We start from the raw sequence: 27,995 nt of genomic DNA on the forward strand, positions 1-27,995 counted from the left end.
CCAATATTGATTCAAGATTAAAGGGTTTTTTTTCAGTGGAAATAATTCACTCAGCGGATGTACCTTTTGATTAAATGAGAGTAAATTTCATTTCATTAATTATCTTTGTTTATATTTTTTCATTGTATTTATTTATTTTATTTTATTGATTCCATTTTTTTTTGCTACTGGGAATGTTCGTTACCACTGCCCCATTGGAGCCTTTGTGAAAAAAAACTACATTGATGAAAAAAAACTCAACCGCTATATAGCAGTCGAGTTTTTTTCCTATATGAATCAATGAAAAAACTGAACTGCTATATATCAATACAGCTTTTAAATGCTCAATGAAGTATACTGAGTATAATGGGTTAGTAAAAACAAAAGAAAAGTTCCAAACCATGCGATAATGTCGATAATAGATTACATGCTTTAGCTTATGTTAAACAGAGCGAAAAAAAAACACACAAAAAAAACAAACAAAAAAACACACAACAACAAAACCCCCAACAACTGCACATGTCCGTGACGTCCCATTTGCATGTCAAAATGTCAACAATTCATATACGTCATGAAAAAGTAAAACTTTGAGTAAATCCAAAATAAAATAGAAATTGAAATTAAAAGGGAAAAAAAAGTCACACACATCAACATCCATTTGCTATCTGATATGACGCCGCATGAAATAAAAAATTTATACCTTATAAATTATTTTCCATGTATAGATGAAATGAATTTCCACCGTAAACAATGATTTTAAAATAACTTTTAAACGACAGTACAAATGGCGTGTAATATGACAGGAAATGGGGTCATTTATCTTCATCCTTAACAGCCTCTGAAGTTTCAAATATTAAAAATGATCCAATCTAAATAAGTATCACTTATTTGTTAATTTATTCAGTTCCCTTTCTTATCATCCAAAAATAAATTTAAGTCTTTAAGTTTAATAAGATGCTTGTCATATCCGTCAGCCATTTTGTATGATCCTTAGTCATGCGACATTCCGTCCCTGCTCGTTTTTACATAATCACGTGACAATGCAACATGAGAAAGGAGGCTCCGTAATTAAATCTGCATATCAAATTGTTTATTGTGTTGGAGTTAAGGTGCAAATCAAAAGAAAACACTTTTCTACATTAAAATGTTTAATACAACCGGGGTTCACCAGCACTCACCGGGAAGGAAGTCCAGAACCGTGTAATATCGGCTTGGCACCGGGAATCACCTTATCTATACCGCGTCCATACCATGACAAAACGTAGTAAACCGGGATGCGTGTTAAATCAATGTCCAAACGGCAAAGCCAAGGTGATGACACGATGTCGCCACAGTAAAGAAAAAAAACGGCAGAGCTACGGTAGAATCAGGGTACATTGCGGTTATTGCCGATAACGCTCCGGTTGGACACGGTAAATCCCGGTAAAGTCCCGGATATTGCCGGCAAGTCCCGGTTATACAACGATGATAGACGGTGGCAGGGCTATTTTGACTCCAGGACTATCATTTCAACAAACTTGAAAGTCCATTTCATGCCAAATAGCTAAAGCTCTAACCATTATGACTTATGCGAAGATTAAATGTATTTATTTCAGTTGCCATGGCAAATCGGAATTTGCATTTAAATGTTAAAACAACTTTTTAAGAGCTTCATGCCATCCTAGTTTTAGCAATATTGACCTAGAGGTCTAGAAAGAGATGATGTTGAATCAAAAAATTGCATTTGTGAAAAAATGCTATGCCATCGCATTATAATGCAGCTAAGTGTCTAGTGAATTTGGGGGTCAAGGTCATATTTCAGCAAGTCAATTGAAATACATTAAGATACAAAGGCCATAGCACAATAACTGATTTAAAAATAAAAGGATTTTTACTTGACAAAAAATAGGTATTTGCTGTGTTACATAGCTGTATTAAACTTTGAAATACAGATACAGTTATTTTCCTTAAATTATTAATACTATCTTTTCAACTAAGCATAACCAATTTCTAAAAACATTGACAATTCAAAATCATCATTGTAATATCAGTTAAACCTGATAAATTTAACTTTGACCTTTTTATGTTAGTACGGTATTATTCCATGAATGCCAGAATGGGTAGCTCTTATATTAGACAGGCGATTCCCGCCGTTGAACAGTTTTAAGATTAAACTATATTAATTCACATCTGTGTTCCTCTTACTAATTTACCTCAGAACTCTGTATTAATACAATTAAACTGTATACACATTCACAAAATATAAAAACAACATTACAATCATTAGAATATTATATACATGATGTGAATCAAGTGCTTATAATGAGCTCAAATTGTTTCATACATATGCCTGCAATGCTCACATCTCTTGCTAGAGTTTTTGACCACTAATCATTTCATAATTATCTCCGAAAGCAAATTAACATTTCTCTTGCTAGATGTCATGACCTTTAGACATACATGTTAAAAAGACATCATTCCAATATGAGTTGTATTCCTTCAGACAAGGTCTTTTTAAGTTTTTACTTTATGTACATAATGAAAATCAATGCCCGCCGGGATGGGACCAATTTTGACCCCAGGACTATTTTTTTCAACAATTTTGGCATAGGTCCACTACACAATATTTCATGCCAAATATCTTATATAACCTCTAGCCTTTGTCAATTCAGAGAGAAAAGTTCTTTAAGTTTTACTTTATTCATATAAAGAAAACATAGGACCCCCCTAGGGCGGGGCCAATTCTGACAAAAGGGACAAAATTTGGACAACTTTGGCAGAGGACCTTTAGATGACATTATATACCAACTATCAAGCTCTAAGCCTTGTTCTTTCAGACAAAAAGAATTTTAAGTTTTTGCTATATGTACATCATGAAAATAAATGACTCCCGGGCAGGGCCAATTTTAACCCCAGGACTATAAGTTGAACAATCTGGGTATAGGTCAAATACACAATGCCTTATGAAAATTATCTAAGCTCTATGCCTTGTGGGTCATTAGAAGATTTAAAACAATTCTTATAATTTATTTTGGTTGCCATGGCAACCAGATTCCTGCATGAAATCAAATTCTTTAAAAACAGTTTAAAGCCCGTCATCCAAGGAACAATCCTGGTTTGGTTGACTTTTAACTGATCGTTTTTTTTGGAAGAAGAAAGATTTTTTAAGTTTACTATTTAATCTATAAAACACAAACACATCGCAGATGTTGTGGTGACATAAAAATGTTTGTCGCACAACTGACGAAGAGTCATAGCAAAAGCCTCCCTTTTGTTATATTTATCTTTGATTCTGACAAAGCCTGGAATGCAAAAATAAAATAAGTGGGGGTCCCTTTGTGAATATAGGATAGTCACACCATGGACAATCTGGGACTTTGTTTCGTTTTTCCTTGTACTCTTTAACTTGTTTCACCATTGCTTGTTCATTTACATTTGGCTTGGAAAGCCAAACGATTTTTAGATTTGAAAATTCACTATCTGAATTCATAAAAAATGTTTCATATCCATTAAACATTTTAAGCCGTAAAGCCATCTCTAAGAATGAGTTTTCTAGATCATGATTGCATTTTTCAAGTCCATCATTTGATGATTGCAGGGATTTAAGTCTTTCTGTAAATGCTACAAGGCACCTGTAAATGTTTTCTAAAAAGTATTTATTTCCACGTCCAATACGCAAGCAATTTTCAGGGCTACAAAGCAATGAATGCATTGCAACAACTGGTAAAGAATTTTGCTTAAATGCTGCTTTTATATTAAACAAGATTTCACAAACACAGTTTCCAATGCCTTCTCTATCTTTTTGGCAGTCATAATGATGGTGAATTACTGCAATCTTGATGGCGTATGACGAAATGCTGAAACCGGTCCCAATTAAAACAGACAATGAATACTGAAAATCCTGTACATCGTCCAAATATCTAAATAGATCCCCACCAAAGGGTCCATTTATAATGTATTTCAGTATTCTATACACTTTCCTGTGTGGTTTGCTTAGAATATCTTTGACAAAGCGTTTTTCAGTTTCTGTTGTAGTTTTCTCCCAAGTACCTATGTGTACTGCTTGTAATACCATGCGCCCATTTGTTAGTACAGCAGAAGCTCCCGTGTATATAAAAAGGAAACTTCCAGTCTTCAGCATTTCCTCATAAAATTCTTTGTTGAAAATATCGGTGACCATGTAAAATTGTTCAGCTTTGTAACATCTTAATGCGATAACAATATCAACATCAATTATCATTTCTTCTTGGCCACGCGTGAACACATACTCTAAACGCGTAACTTTACGGTGACATCGTGAAACACTAGTATAACGGAACTTCACTGAATAATCAGGATATTCATTAGACTTGTATACTTCACAATGAGTGCAGAATCCTTGTTTAAAAAGATGAGTATAATCATTTTCATCGGGCTCTTCGTCAACTGTTCCTAGGACCGCAATAAAGTCAAATTCATTTGGGAAACCATTCCTGGTACCTTCATAGAAACTTCCAACTTTAACCAGTTCCAGTTCACAACAATTTCTAATTTTGCATGATTTGTCCTCACAAGGAGAATTTCTATACGTTTTCTGGAGATACTCGAGTGTTAAGGTTTCAACACCATTTCGTATAAAGTCCACTTCTTTCTCATTAATGGATATTCTACAATATTTTAAAAAGATATCTTCAAGATATTTTTCCAATTTGTCGTCACTTGTAGTACAATAAGTACATTCTTTTTGGCCTTTAGTGATTTCTGCTGCTTTTGGACGTTTTGAAAGACTCTCTTCTGTTTTCTCCAATCCTGCATCTTCTAATTTACGTTTAGTATCTGTTGGTGCCATTCTGAAAAAAAAAGATAATTTTATACGAATACAGATATTTTCCAGAAATCCATTCATATTCTACAAGATAACCGCAACGCTTTTCAAGTAAATCAAGTTAATTAAGCTTTTTGCTTTCTACAAAGATACTGAAAATGTTACAATGAAGTACAATGTACATACAGTACATTAAAAACTCCTATAACTCAATTTTTTATGGTTTTATATCATAAATATATTGCTTAAATGAAGATTTATCAATATTGTATGTTCCAAAAAGCATTATTTGTAAAGATATTACCGAATGCACATTTCATGTTAATAAAGGGAGATAATTAGAAATTCATTTTCTATAAAGTCTAAGTCAAATTTTTCAATAATAAATGAATGCATACATATAATGTGGATATTTGCAATACGTATTTTACATATTCTTCGATGTTTGAAAATTGTTTTAGAAGCATGATTATATACATATATAAAATGTCACTGAAGTGTGGTAACAACCTTAACTACAACAAAGGATCTTTAATATAAATTTATGCATAAACACATCGTATAATCGTTCCTGTATGTAACAAAATATCAATATAGCTGATTCATGGTGTAATCTCACTTCAAAAATATTATTATGAAAGCAAGTATTGTTTTTGTATTAACGAAATTATTTTTGATATCATATCGGAGTTAATTCAAGTAGTTTCATATCATAATATTCAGCGAAGAAATATCAAAGGCAAAGATTTCAAGATAATTTAAGTTTGGTGGATAAAATGAAATGAATAACGTCTCTCAATAACCCCCACAGCACTTTGGAGAACTTCAATACTTACAATTAAAACAAGAAGCGCCGCAATGCGACGAAAACCAGGTTTTCAACGACCAAGTTTTGATGTGACAGCAATCAATAGGTCAAAGTGCACTGAAGTTATTAAGTAGAAGCTGAAAACTCTATTGTAAGCAAATGACCTTGACCTTGCTCCCAGATATCTAAGTGGCAATCCAAAGCTGTCACACAGCAAGTTTGATGTCAAAAGGTCAAAGCAAACTCGAGTTATTACGTGAAAACTGAATACATTAACCTTGATCACAGACACCTGGGTAGCAATCCTAAGCTGCCTATTGATATAAGCTATCCATTCATCAAGTTTGGTGTCAATAGGCCAAAGCAAACTCAAATTATTGAGCAGAAACTGAATATCTATTTTTAGTACCAATGACCTTGACCACTGACACCTGGGTAGCAACCCAAAGCTGCCTCTTGATATAACCTACCCATACACCATGTTTGGTGTCAATAGGCCAAAGCAAACTCAAGTTATTAAGCTGAAACTGAATTTCTCTTTTAGTAACAGTGACCTTGACCTTGATGACAGACGCCTGGGTAGCAATACCACACTGCCTACTGATATAAGCTATCCATATCAATAGGTCAAAGCAAACTCTAGTTTTTGAGCTGAAACTGAATTTCTATTTTTAGTAACAGTGACCTTGACCTTGATCACAGACACCTGGGTATTTATCACACGCTGCCTCTTGATATAAGCTACCTTCACACCAAATTAGGTGTCAATAGGCCAAAACAAACTCAAGGTATTGAGCAAAAACTGAATTTCTATTTTTAGTAACAGTGACCCTGATGACAGACACCTGGGTAGCAATCCTAAGCTGCCTCTTGATATAAGCTACCTACATACCAAGTTTGGTGTTGATAAGCCAAAGCAAACTCAAGTTATTGAGCGAAAACTGAATTTCTATTTTTAGTACCAGTGAGCCGACCTTGACCTTGATCACAGACACCTAGGTAGCAATCCCAAGCTGCCTCTTGATATAAGTCACCTACACACCATGTTTGGTGTCAATAGGCCAAAGCAAACTCAAGTTATTGAGCGAAAACTGAATTTCTATTTTTAGTAACAGTGACCTTGACCTTGATCACAGACACCTGGGTAGCAATCCCAAGCTGCCTCTTGATATAAACTACTTCACACCAAGTTTGGTGTTAATAGGCAAAAGCAAACTCAAGTTATTGAGCGGAAACTGAATTTCTATTTTTAGTAACAGTAACCTTGACCTTGATCACAGACACCTAGGTAGCAATCCCAAGCTGCCTCTTGATATAAGCTACCTACACACAAAGTTTGGTGTCAATAGGCCAAAGCAAACTGAAGTTATTGAGCGGAAACCAAAAGTTGACGCCCGCCCGCCCGCCGACTTCGGCATTACAATAACCCGGTTTTCGTTGAAAACCTGGTTAAAAACACAAAAAATAAAACAGACGGACACTGCCATATCTTCTCTCTTTTTTACTTACATTTCAGAAAAATACGTTCCGAAGGCGTAAATAGACCTACACTTTTGAAAACAAGTAAGCAATATATACTTCGTTTCTAACGCATGCAAAAGATTTTTAAAATATCTGTTGCATGTGTGACAGTTGATAGTTTCAGGAGTATATAAATAATTCTGAGGGTGTCACAGTTGATAATAATATTTTATTGTTTGTAGGTTCACTTCAAGTTGTAATAAAAAGGGTGTCCTACAAATACACAAAAAGCATAAATAAGCAAAATAATAAAAGCAAAATAAAGAGCAAACATTAGCAAGCATAAGCAAACAAAAGCAAATTAATTGTAAATAATTTCAAATGTAGATAAATGTTTACTTATGAAGCTGTATTCTAAAAATTATAAAAACTCAAGTCAGCTGAGAAACAGCTGATTCAGAATGGTATGGAAAATATCTGGATCAAAATGAATTTAACCATAATTTTACATAACCAAATTAAAAAGGACAAAGGACAGGGACAACCTGGGATTTACCTGACTGTAAAGTAAAGATGAGTTCAAACAAAATGTAGATCTATCAAGGATGGCTTGAGACCATCCTTCTCAAACAATTTCTCTGACCAAAGTGAATATTTTTTACAAATCCCGCCAAACGTGAAAAAGTGAGATGTTATTTATTTGTTAGCCAATGAAACTTGTTAATTTTGACCTCTCACACAAAGGTTAGTGTTTATTATATTTAGTTGTCATGAAATTTTAATGATTGAAAGGGATGAGGCCACTAAATTTAGGTCAGACTCATCTATATAAATTCCACACTGTAACATTCTCCCCTGCTTTAAAAAATGACTCCTGGCATTTTAATTGCAATCTTTGTTAAAATCATCAACAAAGAGACATGAGTATCCAGATAACAGTCATACATCAGTTACTTTACACAGTAGCTAAGAAAAACAAACAAAATAATTAAAAACAACAGTTTTTTTTTTTTAAACTAGACAATATCCTGGATGAGAAGTACTTATTTATGTTGTCTTAAGAACAACATTACCAAACACTTACATCTAAGCTAACTAAGTACTTGCAAGCTTTCTTCCCTATCTAATCTCATCCAGTTTAGAGATTTAAACGTCTTCTATTCAAAACAGCAGCAAGGCATACAGTTATATACATTATGTGGAAAATGTTCACCAGTTTCCAGAATTGAAAACAATACACATTAAAAATAAAAACTAATAAAAGATATGAATAAAATAGCTCCATGACATTTGTCTTTGTAAAGATACTGTAACATTCTCCCCTAACTCCAATTTAAACAAAAACTTCAAGGTCTGTTTCTGCCGATTGTTGATACATCACATAGTCTCCAAATCTTGCTGGCCTGTTGCGATTTCTAACAGGTCTTGATGGTATGTTTGGAGTATCAATAGATGACGAGGTGTGAGAATTTTGGGCAGAAGGAGTTATAGAGGAGTCAACAGTTAAATTTGGAACATTCTCATTACTAGGATCAGAAATGGAATGAAGATTATCATGTGTACTATGAAAATCAGACAAATTGACAACAGATGTACTATCTGGAGCAGACATGTTTGTATACAAAGGAGTTGCATTAGATACATGTGATCTAGTAAAAGAAGTATTACTCAACAAGGGAGTTGTATCAGATACACTTGTAAAAGACGAAGTCAAAGATGTAGCAGTATTATTTGTTATCTGAGGAACAGAAGATCTAACTGCTGGCATCTTAACAGGACTTTTACAAAAGAAAGGTAAAAATATATCTGATATGTCACTATCAGAACCATCCGATTGTATTTTGTCTACTGAAACCCTATTCTTTTGTTTTACATAACTATCTGACTTCTTTGCATTGTGAGATACAGAAGAAGTAGATGGAATAGTAGAAAAAGGAAGAAGCATATTTCTATGTAAAGTTCTTGGTTTGCCATCTCCATTTTCTTTACAGACTTTAAAAACTGGTATATCACTATTGGGTTTGTCAATAACAATGTACGGATCTTTGGCCCACTTATCGGCTAATTTGTTTTTACCTTTGAGGCCAACGTTCAAAACCAAAACACGATCTCCAACATCAATAGTTGCCTCCCTTACTTTTGCATCATAATTACACTTACCTCTCTTTGCTGCCTTATCAGATTCTGTTGAGGCCACTTTATATGCATAATTTAAACGGTCTTTTAAAGAAGAAATATAGTGTTTCCTACTGCTATCTTGAGATTGAGAAGACTGAGAAGGAAGATTAAGAAACGCATCAACAGCAAGACGTGGATGTCTCCCAAACATCAAAAAGAATGGAGAATAACCTGTACTGGTATGACGGGTAGCATTATATGCATGCACCAACGGAGCAACAAAAGAACGCCAATTTGACTTTTGGTCGTCATCCAAAGTACTCAACATTCCAATAAGAGTTTGGTTGAATCGTTCAACTTCTCCATTACCCATGGGGTGATACGGGGTAGTTCTTGACTTCTTTACACCTGCAAGATTACATAGTTCCTTAATGACACGACTTTCAAAATTTCGACCTTGGTCACTGTGCAGACGTGCAGGAAAACCATAATGGAGAATAAAATTCTCAAATAAAACCTTAGCAGTAGTAGTAGCCATCTGATTGCGAGTTGGAATCGCCTGTGCATACCTAGTAAAATGGTCAGTTATTACTAGTATGTTTTCAAAACCACCTTTCGAACGTTCCAAAGATAAAAAATCAATACACACCAATTCCATAGGTTGAGTAGAAGAAATATTAACTAACTGAGCTCTAGTCTTAACTGGTGTTTTACTCTTAATGCAACGTGGACAATGCTTGATTCTAGAATCAACATCTGACTCTAAACCAGGCCAATAAAAACGAGAACGGACAAGAGAAAGAGTTCTATCACGACCTTGATGACCAAGATCGTCATGAAGAGATTGAAAAACAAGATCCTTAAACCGCTTTGGTAAGACTAACTGTTGAACAGTACGTCCATCAAGAGTAGAAGTACATCTATATAAATTCCACACTGTAACACATGTGTTGATCAAAAAGCTGGGGTAAAGTGTGGGGTGGATTTAAGATATCAACATAGTTTTTCTTTACTGAAAATCACGCTTAATCTAGTAAGAATCAGCAACATTCTGTCTGATTTCGTCTGATTACTCCCAAAGGACCCCCTTGTGACTGAGTGATTGTCTTTAAGGCACCAAATTTGCAGCCATCACTACGTGATCGTAAGAGACCACTAAATGGGTTCGAATTACTAGTCACTGCAGGCGTTGTGGTTTTGTCTCTTGGTGTTGCTTTAAGTTTAAGCCAAAGTCATATTTCCTTTTTCGTTTCTAGATCTATATGATCTGAATTGTGTTGGTGAGCCGTTTAAACCAAATCAAACCAAAAACAACAACAAGAATAAACTCTCTCTGGAAAACTGTCTACATGTCAACCTCATTTGGATTAGGCATTTAGTCGTCTTGTCAGAGTGACTGTTGTATAAATTAAATAAAATATACGCTAGTAAATTAAATAGGTTATGATTGTACGTTATGACTTAATACCGGATAGGACTCCTATCCGCGAATAGGACTTTAAATACCGGATAGGACTGATATTTTTCAAAGTTATTGATTTTTGTTGTTGATATTATCATATGAATTATAATGTTGAAATAATAATACATAAATATTCACAACAACAATACTGAATATTCAGTATTGTAGATCTAGTTAATGTTGTTACCACACTTTTAAAAGTGAAATATTTGTACGGCATATGTACTGCAAATATTTGTCCTCATTATACTGTATACATGTATGTAATGATAATCATTAAAATATATGCACTATATGCCAAAATTTTTATTTGTGAGTCAAATTTAAGGATTTTTTGCATGTTTTATTATTTTAACATAATTGATTATATAAATAATTACATCAAGAAAAAAAAAATATTTGAAAAATATCATTCAGTCCTATCCGGTATTAAGTCGGACCCATGATTGTAGAGCATGGATGAAACCAACAATATGAAATTATGATTGGTTCTTGTGATTCGCGAAACAAAACATCAAAGTTATACCTTCTTATATATTATCCACGTAACACTTTAACGGATTTTCATCATAGACAAAATAATATTAAAGTGCAATATTGAATTCATATACTTTCGGTTTTATAGCTTTTGTACAAATGAACTACGGTACAAAAGGGGAGTAACTGTTTCCGTACAGAAGCAGTACCCGTATTTTTCATTTTGATAAATACTTGCATACTTCAAAAATTGTTCTCAAATCAAGCAGATGAATAAACAAGACAAAATCTTAATGTTAGTTCGGCAGTTCGTATAAAAAGTTGCATTTTTAATCACTGTAAAATCGTGACCTTGTTTACATTTTGGGATTCCGTTTTTTGCGCGCATAAATATTTACATTTGAGGCCTGTTAAAGGGTTTTCCATTAATACCATCTGTGTACAGAATATGCAGGCAATGCGATGAAAACTTGTTTTATTATCAGAATTTTGATCTATATTACTATATTAAATAATTTTATGGCTTTAATGCGTAAAATTCCATGCATACAAGCACGTCATTTCATTATGCATTGGGTAATGGTACCGGGTAATAGATACAAATGTATTGGTCAGCGTTTAGTCTACGCTCTATTTTCTGAATTACATCTATTTACCTCTGGGAAAATGATCTGTTCAACAATTATAAATGAAAAATAAGTCTGATATAACAACATTAAATAATTATAATGGGTTATATCTTATGTACGGGAACTACTTCTCTTCATATAAAATTATGGATATTTTCGGTACCCCATATGAGGTCTCATAACTGAGTGTTATTCTATGTTTAGAACATAATGGATTTTCCATCGAATATTGATGTGCAACATTCAATTTTTGTTGAGTGAGCGTAATAAAAAATATTTTTTTAAGTTACTACGATTTTTGTACAGGAACTGCTCGCTTGCCAGTATAGATCTACTATTTTTATTTATGTTTCTTAAATTACTATATGTAACTTAAAATTGAAATAGGATTGTTTACAAGAATAAAAAGCTCAAATCACAGCACAAGGCACTCCACATGTAATTTTAAGCTGTGTATAAACATGTACACATGTATACATTTACAGACCTTATCATTCCAGAATTCGTTGACTCCTCGTAAAAAACAAAATGGTATTATATAGCAAAGATTTATATCAGTTCTCTTAAAAGATCTTTAAAAACTAAATTGTACTTTTGTGATTGAACAATAAATCCTGATATTTCTGAAATAACACTTTTAACAAAATATTTTTCTTCCTAGATATGATATTCTGAACTCAAAAGTAAAAACATAATTGCAGGAAAACAAAATCCGTAAAGTACGCCAAAACAGCAGAATCGAAAATGTTGCATTGATTGCCTGTCAATGGATGGTAGTGGTAAATGCGGGTATCATCCACGCCACATAAAAGTTGCAATTGTCAGCGTAGGCCTACAGCACGACTGACTTTTCTCATTCAGTATCATTTAAATCCAACAAGAGACATTCAGGATTTGTTTTATTTTATCTAAAGGGGCCTAATGCCATGAAAAAACATACAAAATTCATGGTTCATAGTTACTGTGATTTTTCAAGTCTTTTTTTTTAGGTATTCTTCAGAAGTTGTGGTATTTTTCAATATGATCCAAATGTCTGTGATATTCCAAGTCTTCTTTAAGTCAAAGTTGAAAAAGAGACACAATGCGCAAAAATATGGTGTAGTAGAATACCGGAACTTTCAACCTCCTTTTCAATCTCGTATCGTTTTCACATTTGGCTTAAACGATGGAGAATTTTTTATAAAATTTTGTTCTCCATTGTAATCCAGTTTTGTAAGAATATTTGAAATGCTTTGTATTTATTGTAAACTGTATCACGCACGCGCACGCACGCACACGCACACACACATATTCTGATAAATGCAATATGTTTACACATAATACATACGCGTAATGCGTGCTTATCAACGTTTAAAGCTTCCTTAAATGTGCCATTATATTGGATAGTCACACCATGGACACTCTGGAATTTTGCTTCGTTTCTCATTGTACTCTTTTACCTTTTTATCATCGGTTTAAGATAACACGTTGAAGGCGACACAATCGATAAACTCGATAACTGTTCGTCCATTTCCACCAAGAATGTTTCATATTCAGTAAACATATCAAGCCGTAAAGCCATCTCTAAGAATGAGTTTTCCAGATCATGGTTGCATTTTATCAATTTGTCATTTGATGATTTAAGAGATGCCAGCCTTTTTGTAAATGCCCGGAAGAACAAGTAAAAATTTCCTAAAACGTGATAATTTCCACGTCCAATGATTGGTCCAATTTGATTTGTAGAAAGCAATGAGTGCATTGCTATGCAGTTTGCATCTCTTGGGTCATATGCATTCAATATATACGACAAGATGTTCAGAAACACAGTCCAACTTCATTCAGAACATTTTTGCAGACGTAGTGATGGTGAATCACTGCAATCGTAATGACGTATGACTAAATGCTGAACAGGGGGCTACTCGGATATGAATAGTATATAGATATGTAAAAAGATCATCACAGAAAGGTCTATTGATAATGTATTTAAGAATTCTATAAACCTTCCTGTGAGCCTTGCTAAGAATATCCCTGACAAAGCGTGTTTCAGTTTATGTTATAGTTTTCTCCCAAGGACCTATGCGATTTGCTTTCATGTCAGCGTCTTCTGAAGTTCTTTCTAAAGTGGAATGATTAGACCCTGTATAGATAAACAGAAAACTTCCTTGAAGCATTTCCCCATAAAAACCTTTGTTGAAAACACCAGTGACCGTATAATATTTTTCAATTTTGTAACATCTTAATGCGATAACAATGTCCACATTAATTGTTATTTCTTCTTTATCACGCTTATATACATATACCAAATGCTTTGCCTTTCCAAAGCCACCGGTATCATAACCAAAATGCAATGAATGATCAGGGAATTCATCAGACTTGAATACTTCACAATCAGTACAGTATCCTTGTTCTAAGTGATGGATAATGATTTTATGGGGCTCTTCGTCCACTGTTCCTAAGATCGCAACAAAGTCAAATTCATCCGAAAAACCATTTCTAGTACCTTCATAAAAACTACCTGCTCCAACCAGTTCCAATTCACCACATTTGCTTATTTTACATGATGCATTCTCACATGGGGAACAACGGTAACTTTTCTGAATATACTCAAGTGTCAACTTGTTCACACCATTCCGTAAAAAATTCCTTTTCTTTCTCATTAATAGATGTTATACAATATTTTGAGAAAATATCTTTAAGATACACTTTCTACTTCACGTTCAGTATCTGATGTCGCCATCCTGGAAATAAAATAAAGATATTCTTCAGAAATCCATCCTGCATTTCTTCTCTTCCTTTTTCCGCTTTTAACACATAAAAAACAAGTTTGAGTTTAGTGCCGGATGTTGCCATCCTGAAAAACATAATGTTTGATACGACTATCAATAAAATTAAGAAAAACATTAATATTCAACAAAACAAACACTGAAAGTGCTTTTTATCATGCATGAGAGGTCTGAAAGTCGTCAAAAATATACTCTGTTTTTAGCGAAATTTCCCTGACTTCTCACTTGCTCATTAGTCGCATACACGTGTGTTATTCAATACTTTAGTTCGTATAGCTCCTTCTACAATGATGTTAAAGTATCTGAATTATAGAGAAAGATACTCGCGAAATATACCTGGCTACAACTTAACAACTTTGTGTGATTATTTTAAGCAAGTGAGGGACCCCCCCCCCCCCCCCAAAAAAAAACATTAAAAAAAAAACAAAAAAACAAAAAAAAAACACACACACAAAAACAGCATCAACAAAAAACAGTCAAACTAGCACAAACTAGCCAAAGACTCCTATAACAACAATGAGGGTGACTTCATACAACCTCAATACAACAACACTAAGATTTTTAGCCACATATTATGACAACTAGTTTCTTGTGTGAACGATTCTCTTGTAATTCTTATATAAAATGGCTGTGTACAGTTTTTTTTATATATTGTTTGTAATATACTATGTGAACATAGATGAGACAAATAAAAAAAAATACACCACTGGCAGTTTGAGGAGTTTTCTCTTACTTAAAAACATGTGCTCTATTGTCTTAATAATGGACAGTTGTATCAATCCATGCATTCCATGCAAAAATGATAAAATCACTTGCCTCCTTTGAATACTTATAGGACTCTTGATATAGCTTTTTGAGGAGGGGAGGCTACATAAAGTTAAAAAGCTTGATTTCCATGCTTTTACTGTCTTATTTTGTATGTATGTCTAAGCACAGGAGGATTGAAATTCTATTGAAAAATGTAAGCAAATAATTAAAAAATAAAGGCAAATGTATTTATAGTATAGAGGGGTATATTTGCCGTTATGTTTTTAATTATTTGCTTACTTTTTACAATTATTGATAGAATGTCAATCTCCTGTGGTTCAAGAATGTTAAAACATCCCTATCTGTTATACGTGTGGGACTATATATACAGTTAATCAGTTAATATTTAAATATTGGATACTTTTTAGCAAATATTGGATTTAACAAAAAACATACAACATACAACAAAAGATGACGTCACAAACATATTTTAAGGTAATAAATATAACATGATTTACTTACACACTGTCAATTTAATATCACGTTGAAACTGATACAATATAACTTTTTATAGAGGGTATATTACAATATATGTAATAGTTATAGAACATGAAAAGAGCTAGTTACGAGGATATAACACTGGCTGGGCGACATCAAGGGATGTTTCTGCTAAAAAATGGCGAGGCCGTTAGGCCGAGACAATTTTTTGCAGAAACATTGAGATGTCGCCCAGCCAGTGTTATATCCTCGTCACTAACGAGTTTCACATTCTATAACTGTTTTATCACAATGGCATAATGTTTTCTAATTTGTAATAGAAATAAATAAATAAATAAATCGTTAGCTACATTACAGTTATTTATGATAAGGCAGTTTTTGGCCGGGTTGCACTGGTGCAAATCCGGGTTATAGTATGGTGAATGTCGGGCGGCGGGCGGGGAAATATTTTCGTAACAGTTTTCTCAGCAACTACTTATTGATTTCAGGTCTGTCGCTCATCCACTTCCTGTTTATCCACTTAGTTAAATTAGTTAGATTTTTCAACATTAATGGTCAATGTTAGGAAAATTTTCGTAACAGTTTTCTCAGCAACTACTTATCACCGCCTCTTGATATTTGGCATACAGCATTGACACATGGTCCCATACTGTGGGATTTGATTTCAGGTCTGTCGCTTATCCACTTCCTGTTTATCCACTTAGTTAAATTAGTTAGATTTTTCGACATTAATGGTCAATGGTAGGAAATTTTCGTAACAGTTTTCTCAGCAACTACTTATCACAGCCTCTTGATATTTGGCATACAGCATTGACACATGGTCCCATACTGTGGGATTCGATTTCAGTCTGTCGCTCATCCACTTCCTGTTTATCCACTTAGTTAAATTAGTTAGATTTTTCGACATTAATGGTCAATGGTAGGAAATTTTCGTAACATTTTTCTCAGCAAGTACTTATCACAGCCTCTTGATATTTGGCATAACAGCATTTACACATGGTCCCATACTGTGGGATTCGATTTTAGGTGTGAAGCTAATCCACTTCCTGTTTAACCTACTGAATTAAATTTTCGACATTAATGGGTCAATGGAAATTTTTTTTCGTAACATCACAGCCTCATGATATTTGGTGTACAAATGCAACCCGGCCTTTTCTGTCTTTGACCCATTTTTTCAAGTTGTTTTCGCTGCCGCTAAAAAGATATACAAAAGACATCCAATGTTAGAGGTGGATTGTAAACTGTTACCAATATTGATTCAAGATTTAAGGTTTTTTTTCAGTGGAAATAATTCATTCAGCGGTTGTACCTTTTGATTAAATGAGAGTAAATTTCATTTCATTCATTATCTTTGTTTATATTTTTCATTGTATTTATTTATGTTATTTTATTGATTCCATTTTTTTGTTACTGGGAATGTTCGTTACCACTGCCCCATTGGAGCCTCTGTGAAAAAAAAACACAACTACATTGATATATGCAAGGTGCGACAAAAAAACTCAACCGCTATAAAGCAGCCGAGTTTTTTTCCTATATGAATCAATGAAAAAAACTGTACTGCTGTATATAAATACAGTTTTCAAATGCTCATCGAAGTGTACTGAGTATAATGGGTTAGTAAGAACAAAGGAAAAGTTCCAAACCATGCGATAATGTCGATAATAGTATGACATGCTTTAGCTTATGTTAAACAGAGCGAAAAAAAAACAACAACAAAAAAAACAACAACAAAAAAAACCAACAAAAAACACACAACAACAAAACAGATAAATACAGAATCCCTAAAGAAAGCCCAACACGGCAAAATTGAAAATGTTGCAGGCTCGGTTTGATTGAGCCTGTTCATGGACGGTACTGGAAAGTGCAAGTTACCGTCCACGCCCCCTAGCACCGGCTTAAGCAGAATTCAACATTTAAACGATAAATAGTAAAATTTTGAATTTAGAAACATCCGCAGATGTGTTCATACGGCGGTTATCATGGAACCTTCAATGTGACACTTCGGCGCCATTCCATGCAAAGCGGCGTATGGTCCCCAAGTAATAAAAAGCGTGTGCCCTAAACGAGAAAACAATGGGCGGAACTAAATAAAATGGAATTTTGAAAGGGGATCAGAGGTTATGAAGCTTGCGTATCACAGATAAGACGTCAAAAGACAAATTTAAAAAGCAGGCAACATATCCTAAGGGTGATTCAACATTATTCAAGTAGGAATATTGGAACCACCCAACTAGAAAATGCCAAAAAGTTGAAACTAAAAATACCACAAGCACAACAACAATGTCGTGCTGAACGATCTTCAAGGATCGAAAATATAACATCATTGATTAAATGTACGGGGAGACTTTTTACAGCCGCCACACGGCACAAATAACACGGATGTGATCATAAAATACCGTAGATAAATACAGAATCCCTCAAGAAAGCCCAACACGGCAAAATTGAAAATGTTGCAGGCTCGGTTTGATTGAGCCTGTTCATGGACGGTACTGGAAAGTGCAAGTTACCGTCCACGCCCCCTAGCACCGGCTTAAGCAGAATTCAACATTTAAACGTGAAATAGTAAAATTTTGAATTTAGAAACATCCGCAGATGTGTTCATACGGCGGTTATCATGGAACCTTCAATGTGACACTCGGCGCCATTCCATGCAAAGCGGCGTATGGTCCCCAAGTAATAAAAAGCGTGTGCCCTAAACGAGAAAACAATGGGCGGAACTAAATAAAATGGAATTTTGAAAGGGGATCAGAGGTTATGAAGCCTGCGTATCACAGATAAGACGTCAAAAGACAAATTTAAAAAGCAGGCAACATATCCTAAGGGTGATTCAACATTATTCAAGTAGGAATATTGGAACCACCCAACTAGAAAATGCCAAAAAGTTGAAACTAAAAATACCACAAGCACAACAACAATGTCGTGCTGAACGATCTTCAAGGATCGAAAATATAACATCATTGATTAAATGTACGGGGAGACTTTTTACAGCCGCCACACGGCACAAATAACACGGATGTGATCATAAAACAGATAAATACAGAATCCCTAAAGAAAGCCCAACACGGCAAAATTGAAAATGTTGCAGGCTCGGTTTGATTGAGCCTGTTCATGGACGGTACTGGAAAGTGCAAGTTACCGTCCACGCCCCCAAAAACTGCACATGTCCGTGTCGTCCACATTTGCATGTCAAAATGTCAACAATTCATATACGTAATGAAAAAGTAAAACGTTGAGTAAATACAAAATAAAATAGAAAAAGAAATTAAAAGGGGAAAAAGTCACACACAAAAACGTGAATGTAACATTAACATCCATTTGCAATCTGATATAACGCTGCATGAAATAATAAATTCATACCTTATAATGTATTTTCCACGTATAGATGAGTAAACAACTTTTAAACTACAGTACAAATGGGGTGTAATATAAAAGGAAGTAGATTTTATCAACAGGGGTCATGTATCGTCACCCTAATCAGCCTTTGAAGTTTAAAATATTAAAAAATAATTCAATCTAAACAAAGTATCACTTTAATATTTGTTAATTTATTCAATTCCCTTTCTTATCATCCAAATTTAAATTAAAGTCTTAAAGTTTAATAAGATGCTTGTCATATCCATCAGCCATTTTGTATGATCCTAAGTCATGCGCATCGATTGTTGGCGCATTCCGTCCCAGCTCGTTTTACATAATCACGCATGAGAAAGGAGGATCCGTAATTAAATCTGCATATCAATATGTTGATTGTGGTGGAGTTGAGGTGCAAATAAAAAAAACACTTTTCTACTTTAGCCCAGAAAATTTAGACTTTAACCAATGCAAGGGTGTTGATTGCTTTACTTTCCTTGAAATGTTTACTTACTTTTATATGTATGCCGCTGCTCAAGACACTTCGCCCCTTATCTTTACGGGTCTGTTATCTAATCGAAAACATGGAGGTATTTACCTAGTAGCAATGCCCTAGTTCATAAGCCCAATTTACACAGTCCCGGTTTGGCACCCCGCTTTGCCACGGTTTAGTCCAGCAGGATCAACCTTGGTAAACCGGCGTAGGGCCGTAGCGATTCCGTCAAGTACCGCGCGGGACAAACCGTAGTGAACCGGGACAAACCAGGAGATCCCCACGGTTGTACAAAATGTATTAAAATGTTTAATACAACCGGGGCTCACCGGCACTCACCGGGAAGGAACCCCAGAACCGTGTAATATCGGCTTGGCACCGGGAAAACCGGGGAACCACCTTATCTACAGTGACAAAACGTAGTAAACCGGTATACGTGTTAAATCAATGTCCACACGGCAAAGCCCAGGTGATGACACGATGTCGCCACGGTAAAAAACAAAACAAAACAAAAACAACCAAAAAAAAAACAGACAGAGCTACGGTAGAATCAGGGTACATTGAGGTTATTGGCGAGAACGCGGTAAAGTCCCGGATATTGCCGGCAAGTCCCGGTTATACAACGATGATAGACGGTGGCGTCACGACATCGGCAATTTAAAGAACAGGTATATAATACATATACACTTAAAGTGGATCATTTTGTTAAGTGAAGGAACACGAGGATGGATTATTTATTTAATGAGAATAGGAAAAATCTTCAGCTGATGCATTTTCAGCTTCAGTTATACACGTACTATCAACAGACAGCATGTAATTTATCAATAGCAAAGCTTGATGAAACAGTACTCAAAATCAAGACGACGAAGGAGTGTGTGAACACGACCATGAATACGAGGACCACTCGAGTATGGTCAGTACTCCATTCTTTTGGAAGAAGACTGGAGGCAAATAGTTTTATTCTCATTAACTTGAACCGGGAAGCATCGGTGCATTACCGTGGCGTCATCGGGGCAGTACCGGCATCACTGTAGCGTTACAGTAGCAAAATCGGTGATGGTCGGGTCTCAACTGGGAAAACATCGGGTAACAATCGGCACTTACCATATATTTCCGGAGCTATATCGGATGCTAAACCGGTGTCGGGGATGTGTAAGCGCAATTTGTGTTTCAGAAAAATACCACGGAACACCCCGGTTCACCGGCTTAAGACACCGTAGCGAGAACGTGGCCATTAACGGGACAGAGTGAATGGGGCTTAAGATAGTTACATGTGATGTCATTTGGATTATAATTTCACATCAATCAATGTATGTTATCAAAAGACCTGCCAACAAACCAAAAATATCATGTATGTGAAATGAACTTCAAGACATCACTCTACTGTTATATAGTTTACCACATACTATTTCTCGAATATACACCGTTTAGGTCAACATGTCAATGGATACGTCTACTCCTAAGTCAAATTCATCATCTAAGCGCGAACTGTCATCCCCAATGGATGTGTTGGACAATATAAAAAAACAATCATTAAATATTAGCAATACCGAAATACAATTAGGAAATCAAACAATGACCCAAGTTACAATAATCTCGGAGAATCTTGAATTCATCTCTAACCAGCTGGTAAATTCTTTCAAAGCTGATATGTCTTCAATGATAGAAGACCTAATTAATAAGCTAGTACCTACGCTAATTAACAATATTCAAACGGAAATGACAAATCGGCTCGAATCCGTCAAGGCAGATATGCTTCATTGCGAAACAGGGTCACTCAACTGGAAATGATACGGATCGTGTCCAGCAGTATAGCCAACTCAATTGTCTGCGTGTATCAGGCCTGCCAGAAAACCGACACACTTATACTATCTATGACCAATGTTATTAGCTTAAATATTTACATAGATGAGATTGATCGCAGTCACCGACTTGGAACACCAAAGGCCCATGAAACTCTTCCTAGAGAAATAATTGAAAAATTTGTTCATATAGAGCTCGTCAAAAACTACTCTAAAAGAGCTTCACTTAAATCAAAAGGGTATAATAAATTCCTATATTAATGAAGATCTAACAAAAAAAACGAAGCACAAAAGCTGGTCAAGCATAAGTCGATACTAAAGCACGTGATCTAACTGTAGACAAATTCAATCATATGCACGTGATCGATTAAGAAAAGGATTTAGTGCGCATTCAGTGGTTCAAGCCTCTGGAAATTCTGGCACTTAATAATGTAACATATACATGCATTACGAGAGTTTACTATGAACACGCTCTAGAGTATTTGACACGTCACTTGAATTACTGTTTTTTGTCATAGGATTTAAATTTAGTGATAATAACATGATATAATCAGTTGTTGTTGTTTTAAGTAATGTAATGAAAAAAAATGTTTTATGTTACCTTATTATTATATAAATAATATAGGACATTACGGTTCTAAAATATCTGTGATCTGCTGTAATATATTAGTGTATCGAATAATAACATACTTTTTCGGCCTACTTATTGTAGGCAAATACCTTACTGTTTAACGGTTCTTATGAATTGATTATTAATCACATATCACGGTTTATTCATTTTTCATCGTATCGAACTGTTATGTTGTGCTCAGGCAATTTAAAAATCTATGATTTAATGGGCAGGACTAGTTTAACTCCATGACTATCATTTCAACAAACTTGAAAGAAGTCCATTTCATGCCCAATAGCTAAAGCTCTAACCTTTATGACTTAAGAGAAGATTAAATGTATTTATTTCAGTTGCCATAGCAAACAGGAATTTGATTGGAGTTTAAATGTTAAAACTTTTTAAGAGCTTCATGCCATCCTAGTTTTAGCAATATTGACCTAGAGGTCTAGAAAGAGATGATGTTAAATCAAAATTGCATTTGTGAAAAAAATGCTATGCCATCGCATTATAATGCAGCTAAGTGTCTAGTGAATTTGGGGGTCAACGTCATATTTCAGCAAGTCAAAAGGAAGACATTAAGATACAAAGACCATAGCACAATAACTGATTTAAAAATAAAAGGATTTTTACTTGACAAAAAAATAGGTATTTGCTGTGTTACATAGCTGTATTAAACTTTGAAATGCAGATACAGTTATTTTCCTTAAATTATCAATACTATCTTTTCAACTAAGCATTACCAATTTCTAAAACATTGACAATTCAAAATCAGCATTGTAATATCAGTTAAACCTGATAAATTTAACTTTGACCTTTTTATGTTAGTACGGTATTATTCCATGAATGCCTGAATGGGCAGCTCTCATATTAGACAGGCGATTCCCGCTGTTGACCAGTTTTTAGATTAAACTAGATTAATTAACATATGTGTTCCTCTTATTAATTTACCCCAGAACTCTGTATCAATACAAACTGTATACACGTTCACAAAATAATAAACAACAACATTACAACCATTATAATATTATACATGATGTGAATCAAGTGCTTATAATGAGGTCAAATTGTTTCATACATATGCCTGCAATGCTCACATCTCTTGCTAGAGTTTTTGACCACTAATCATTTCATAATTATCCCCGAAAGCAAATTAACATTTCTCTTGCTAGAGGTCATGACCTTTAGACATACATGTTAAAAAGACATTCCAATATGAGTAATTTTCCTTCAGACAAGGTCTTTTAAGTTTTTACTTTATGTACATAATGAAAATCAATGCCCGCCGGGACGGGACTAATTTTGACCCCAGGACTATTTTTTTCAACAATTTTGGTAAAGGTCCACTACACAATATTTCATGCAAAATATCTTTTATAACCTCTAGCCTTTGTCAATTCAGAGAGAAATGTTCTTTAAGTTTTACTTTATTCATATAAAGAAAACATATGACCCCCTAGGGCGGGGCCAATTTTGACAAACGGGACGATATTTGGACAACCTTGGCAGAGGACCTATAGATGACATTATATACCAAAGCCTTGTACTTTCAGACAAAAAGACTATATGTACATCATGAAAATAAATGACCCCGGGGCAGGGCCAATTTTAGCCACAGGACTATAAGTTGAACAATCTTGGTAAAGGTCAAATACACAATGCCTTATGCAAAATATCTATGCCTTGTGGGTCATTAGAAGATTTAAAACAATTCTTATAATTTCTTTTGGTTGCCATGGCAACCAGATTCCTGCATGAATTCAAATTCTTTAAAAAACCATTTTAAAGCCCGTCATCCAAGGAACAATCCTGGTTTCGTTGACTTATAACTGATCGTTCTTTAGAAGAAGAAAGATTATTTAAGTTTACTATATAATCTATAAAACACAAACACATCGCAGATGCTGCGGTGACATAAATAATGTATGACGCACGACTAACGAAGAGTCATAGCAAAAGCTAACAATGGCAGCTATCCTTTAACTTTATTTCCAACCAAAAAGCACATTGATTCTGCCGAAGCCTGGAATGCAAAAATGAAATAAGTGGTTATCAGTATTACAGACTAAACATTTAAAGCTTCCTTGTAGGTATAGGATAGTCACACCATGGACAATCTTGGACTTTGTTTCGTTTTTCCTTGTACTCTTTAACTTTTTTCACCATTGCTTGTTCATTTACATTTGGCTTGGAAAGCCAAACGATTTTTAGATTTGGAAATTCACTATCCGAATTCATAAAAAATGTTTCATATTCAGTAAACATGTAAAGCCGTAAAGCCATCTCTGAGAATGAGTTTTCTAGATCATGATTGCATTTTTCAAGTCCATCATTTGATGATTGCAGGGATTTTAGTCTTTTTGTAAATGCTTCAAGGCACTTGTAAATGTTTTCTAAAAAGTAATTATTTCCACGTCCAATACATAGGCCATTTTCACTGCTACAAAGCAATGAACGCATTGCAATAATTGGAAAATTATTTTGCTTAAATGGCGGAAATGCTGCTATTATATTAAACAAGATTTCACAAACACAGTTTCCAATGCCTTTTCTATCTTTTTGGCAGGCATAATGATGGCGAATTACTGCAATTTTGATGACGTAGGATGAAATGCTGAAACCGGTCCCAAATAAGCCAGACAATGGAGACCGAAAATCCTGCACATCGTCCAAATATCTAAATAGATCCCCACCAAAGGGTCCATTTATAATGTATTTCAGTATTCTATACACTTTCCTGTGTTTTTTGCTTAGAATATCTTTGACAAAGCGTTTTTCCGTTTCTGTTGTAGTTTTCTCCCAAGTACCCGATTGTGCTGCATGTAATACCATGGGTCCATATGGTTCTACAGTAGAAGCTCCTGTATATATAAAAAGGAAACTTCCAGTTTTAATCATTTCCTCATAAAATTCTTTGTTGAAAATAACGGTGTAAAATTGTTCAGTTTTGTAACATCTTAATGCGATAACAATATCAACATCAATTATCATTTCTTCTTGGCCACGCGTGTACACATACTCTAAACGTGTAACTTTACGGTGACATCGTGAAACATTAGTATAACGGAATTTCATTGAATAATCAGGATATTCATTAGACTTGTATACTTCACAATTAGCGCAGAACTCTTGTTTAATATGAGTGTAAGCATTTTCATCGGGCTGTTCGTCAACTGTTCCTAGGACCGCAATAAAGTCAAATTCATCAGGGAAACCGTTCCTGGTACCTTCATAGAAACTTCCTGCTCTCACAAGTTCCAATTGACCACATTTGCTAATTTTGCATGATTTGTCCTTGCAAGGAGAATTTCGATACGTTTTCTGAAGATACTCAAGTGTTAAAGTTTCAACACCATTTCGTATAAAATCCACTTCTTTCTCATTAATGGATATTCTACAATATTTTAAAAAGATATCTTCAAGATATTTTTCCAGTTTGCAATCACTTGTAGCACATTCTTTTTGGCCTTTAGTGATTTCTGCTGCTTTTGGACGTTTTGAAAGACCCTCTTCTGTTTTCTCCAAGCCTGCATCTTCTAATTTACGTTTAGTATCTGTTGGTGCCATTCTGAAAAAAAAGTTATTTTATATGAATACAGATATTCTCCATTAATTCATTCATATTCTACAAGATAACCGACAAAACTTTTCAAGTAAATCAAGTTATTTAAGCTTTTTGCTTTCTACATAGATACTGAAAATGCTTTTCGACATGTCAGAGCTTACTAGAGATTTGCAAAAAATATGAAGTCAAATGCAATGAAAACAAAGCACAGTTGACAACTACTGACTCGGTTTTTATTGAGTATGTTCATTTGAGAAAAATCTGTCACATCACATACTCCTGGCTGTGTATCCCTCTTAACTTGATGAAATTACTTTAACCTTTAACTAAATTTATGTACATGAAGTACAATGTACATACATACAGTACATTTAAAGATCCTGTAATTCAATTTTTTATGGTTTTATATCATAAATATAATGCTTAAATGAAGATTTATCAATATTGTATGTTCCAAAAACATTATTTGTAAAGATATTACCGAATGCACACTTCATGTTAATAAAGGGAGATAATTAGAAATTCATTTTCTATAAAGTCTAAGTCAAATTTTTCAATAATAAATGAATGCATACATATAATGTGGATATTTGCAATACATATTTTACATATTCTTCGATGTTTGAAAATTGTTTTAGAAGCATGATTGTATACATGTATAAAATGTCACTGAAGTGTGGTAACAACCTTAACTACAGCAAAGGATCTTTAATATTAATTTATGCATAAACACATCGTATAATCGTTCCTGTATGTAAAAAAATATCAATATAGCTGATTCATGATGTAATCAAGAAACGGGAATTAACTTCAAAAATATTATTATGAAAGCAAGTATTGTTTTTGTATTTAACGAAATTATTTTTGATATCATATCTGAGTTAATTTAAATAGTTTCATATTATAATATTCAGCGAAGAAATATCGAAGGCAACGACGTCAAGATAATTTTAGTTTGGTGGATAAAATGAAATAAATAACGTCTCTCGATCAGTAACCCCACAGCACTTTGGAGAAGTTCAGTAATAGAAAAATGAAACTTACAATTCAAAAAACACAAAAGAATAAAACAGACGGACACTGCCATATCTTCTTTCTTTTTTTATTAACAATTCAGTAAAATACATTATGAAGGCGTATATAGCTTACAATTTTGAAAACAACCAAACGATATATACTTCGTTTCTAACGCATGCAAAAGACATTAAAAATATCTTCTGCATGCGTTGATAAAAAAGCTGGGGTGGGGTGGTGGGTGGAATTATGATATCAAAAACATACGTTTTTCTTTACTAAAATTCACGCTTAAGCTAGTAAGAATCAGCAACATTCTGTCTGATTACTCCCTGTGGACCCCCTTGTGACTGAGTGGTTGTCTTTAAGGCACCAACATTGCAGCCATCACTACGTGATCGTAAGAGGCCACTAAATGGGTTCGAATTACTAGTCTCAGCAAGCGTTGTGGTTTTGACTTCTGGTGTTGCTTTAAGTTTAAGCCAAAGTCATATTTCCTTTTTCGGCTCCATATGATGGTGAACCGTTCAAAAACCAAATCAAACCAAAAACAACAACAACAAGAATAATTAAACTCTCTCTGGAAAACTGGTAGAATGTCTACGTCATGTCAACATCCTTTGGATTATGCATTTAGTCTTGTCAGAATTCCTTGATCCACGCCTGTTGTTTAAATTAAATAAAAATATACGCTAGCAAATTAAATAGGTCATGATTGTACGTTATGACTTAATACCGGATAGGACTCCTATCCGCGAATAGGACTTTGGTTTAAATACCGGATAGGACTGATATTTTTCAAAGTTATTGTTTTTTTTTGTTGATATTAGGCCTATGAATTATAATGTTGAAATAATAATACATAAATATTCACAACAGAGCCATGCAAGAAACAATACTGATAATATTCAGTATTGTAGTTAATGTTGTTACCACACTTTTAAATATGAAATATTATATATAATACGGTTGAAATATGAATTTTTTTCAAAACGGCTTATATTAACTTTTTTATATATATAGATATGATCAGTACATGTGCTGGGATTGACAAACATACATTTTATTTGAATTTTAAAGGCGTTTTAAGCTTCACACCCCAAGTGTCTGGGCATTGTGTAGTGCATGGATGAAATCAACAATATGAAATTATGATAGGTTCTTGTGATTCGCGAAACAAAACATAAAAGTTATAAAGTACCTTCTAATATATTATCCACGTAACAATTTAATAACGGATTTTCATCATAGACAAAATAATATTTAAGCGCAATATTGAATTCATGTACTTTCGGTTTTATAGCTTTTGTACAAATGAAGTACGGTACAAAAGGGGAGTAACTGTTTCCATTAGAAACGCTGAGTACATAATGAATAGTATTTTGGAGCTATATACATTTTAGGACTTTTCTTGAATATAAGCATATATATATAGATCTACT

The 27,995-nt window shown here is 34.2% G+C and overlaps 1 protein-coding gene across 3 annotated transcripts; it reads right to left on the reverse strand.

Moving 5' to 3' along the window:
* Positions 1-1,430: 1,430 nt before the first annotated feature.
* LOC132731233 (uncharacterized) lies at positions 1,431-27,870 on the reverse strand. 3 transcript variants are annotated; one of them, XM_060717372.1, is made up of 2 exons: positions 27,755-27,853; positions 1,431-4,787 (listed from the first exon to the last, which is right to left on the reverse strand). In XM_060717372.1, the coding sequence occupies exon 2, from the start codon at positions 4,784-4,786 to the stop codon at positions 3,239-3,241; it is 1,548 nt and encodes a 515-aa protein (XP_060573355.1). In that variant the 5' UTR covers position 4,787; positions 27,755-27,853; the 3' UTR covers positions 1,431-3,238. The 3 variants fall into 3 exon arrangements, with proteins under 3 accessions (XP_060573355.1, XP_060573354.1, XP_060573356.1); XM_060717371.1 differs by lacking the exon at positions 27,755-27,853 and adding an exon at positions 11,138-11,257 and having other exon boundaries at positions 1,434-4,787; XM_060717373.1 differs by lacking the exon at positions 1,431-4,787 and adding an exon at positions 22,108-25,542 and having other exon boundaries at positions 27,755-27,870.
* Positions 27,871-27,995: the final 125 nt, after the last annotated feature.

This window comes from Ruditapes philippinarum, unplaced genomic scaffold (genome assembly GCF_026571515.1).
Source record: "Ruditapes philippinarum isolate M1 unplaced genomic scaffold, ASM2657151v2 ctg124_1_1_1_1, whole genome shotgun sequence".
Taxonomy (NCBI): domain Eukaryota; kingdom Metazoa; phylum Mollusca; class Bivalvia; order Venerida; family Veneridae; genus Ruditapes; species Ruditapes philippinarum.

What these genes read in the sequence shown, in the direction of transcription:
- LOC132731233 (XM_060717372.1), bottom strand. Translation starts at nt 4,786, where the DNA reads ATGGCACCAACAGATACTAAACGTAAATTAGAAGATGCAGGATTGGAG.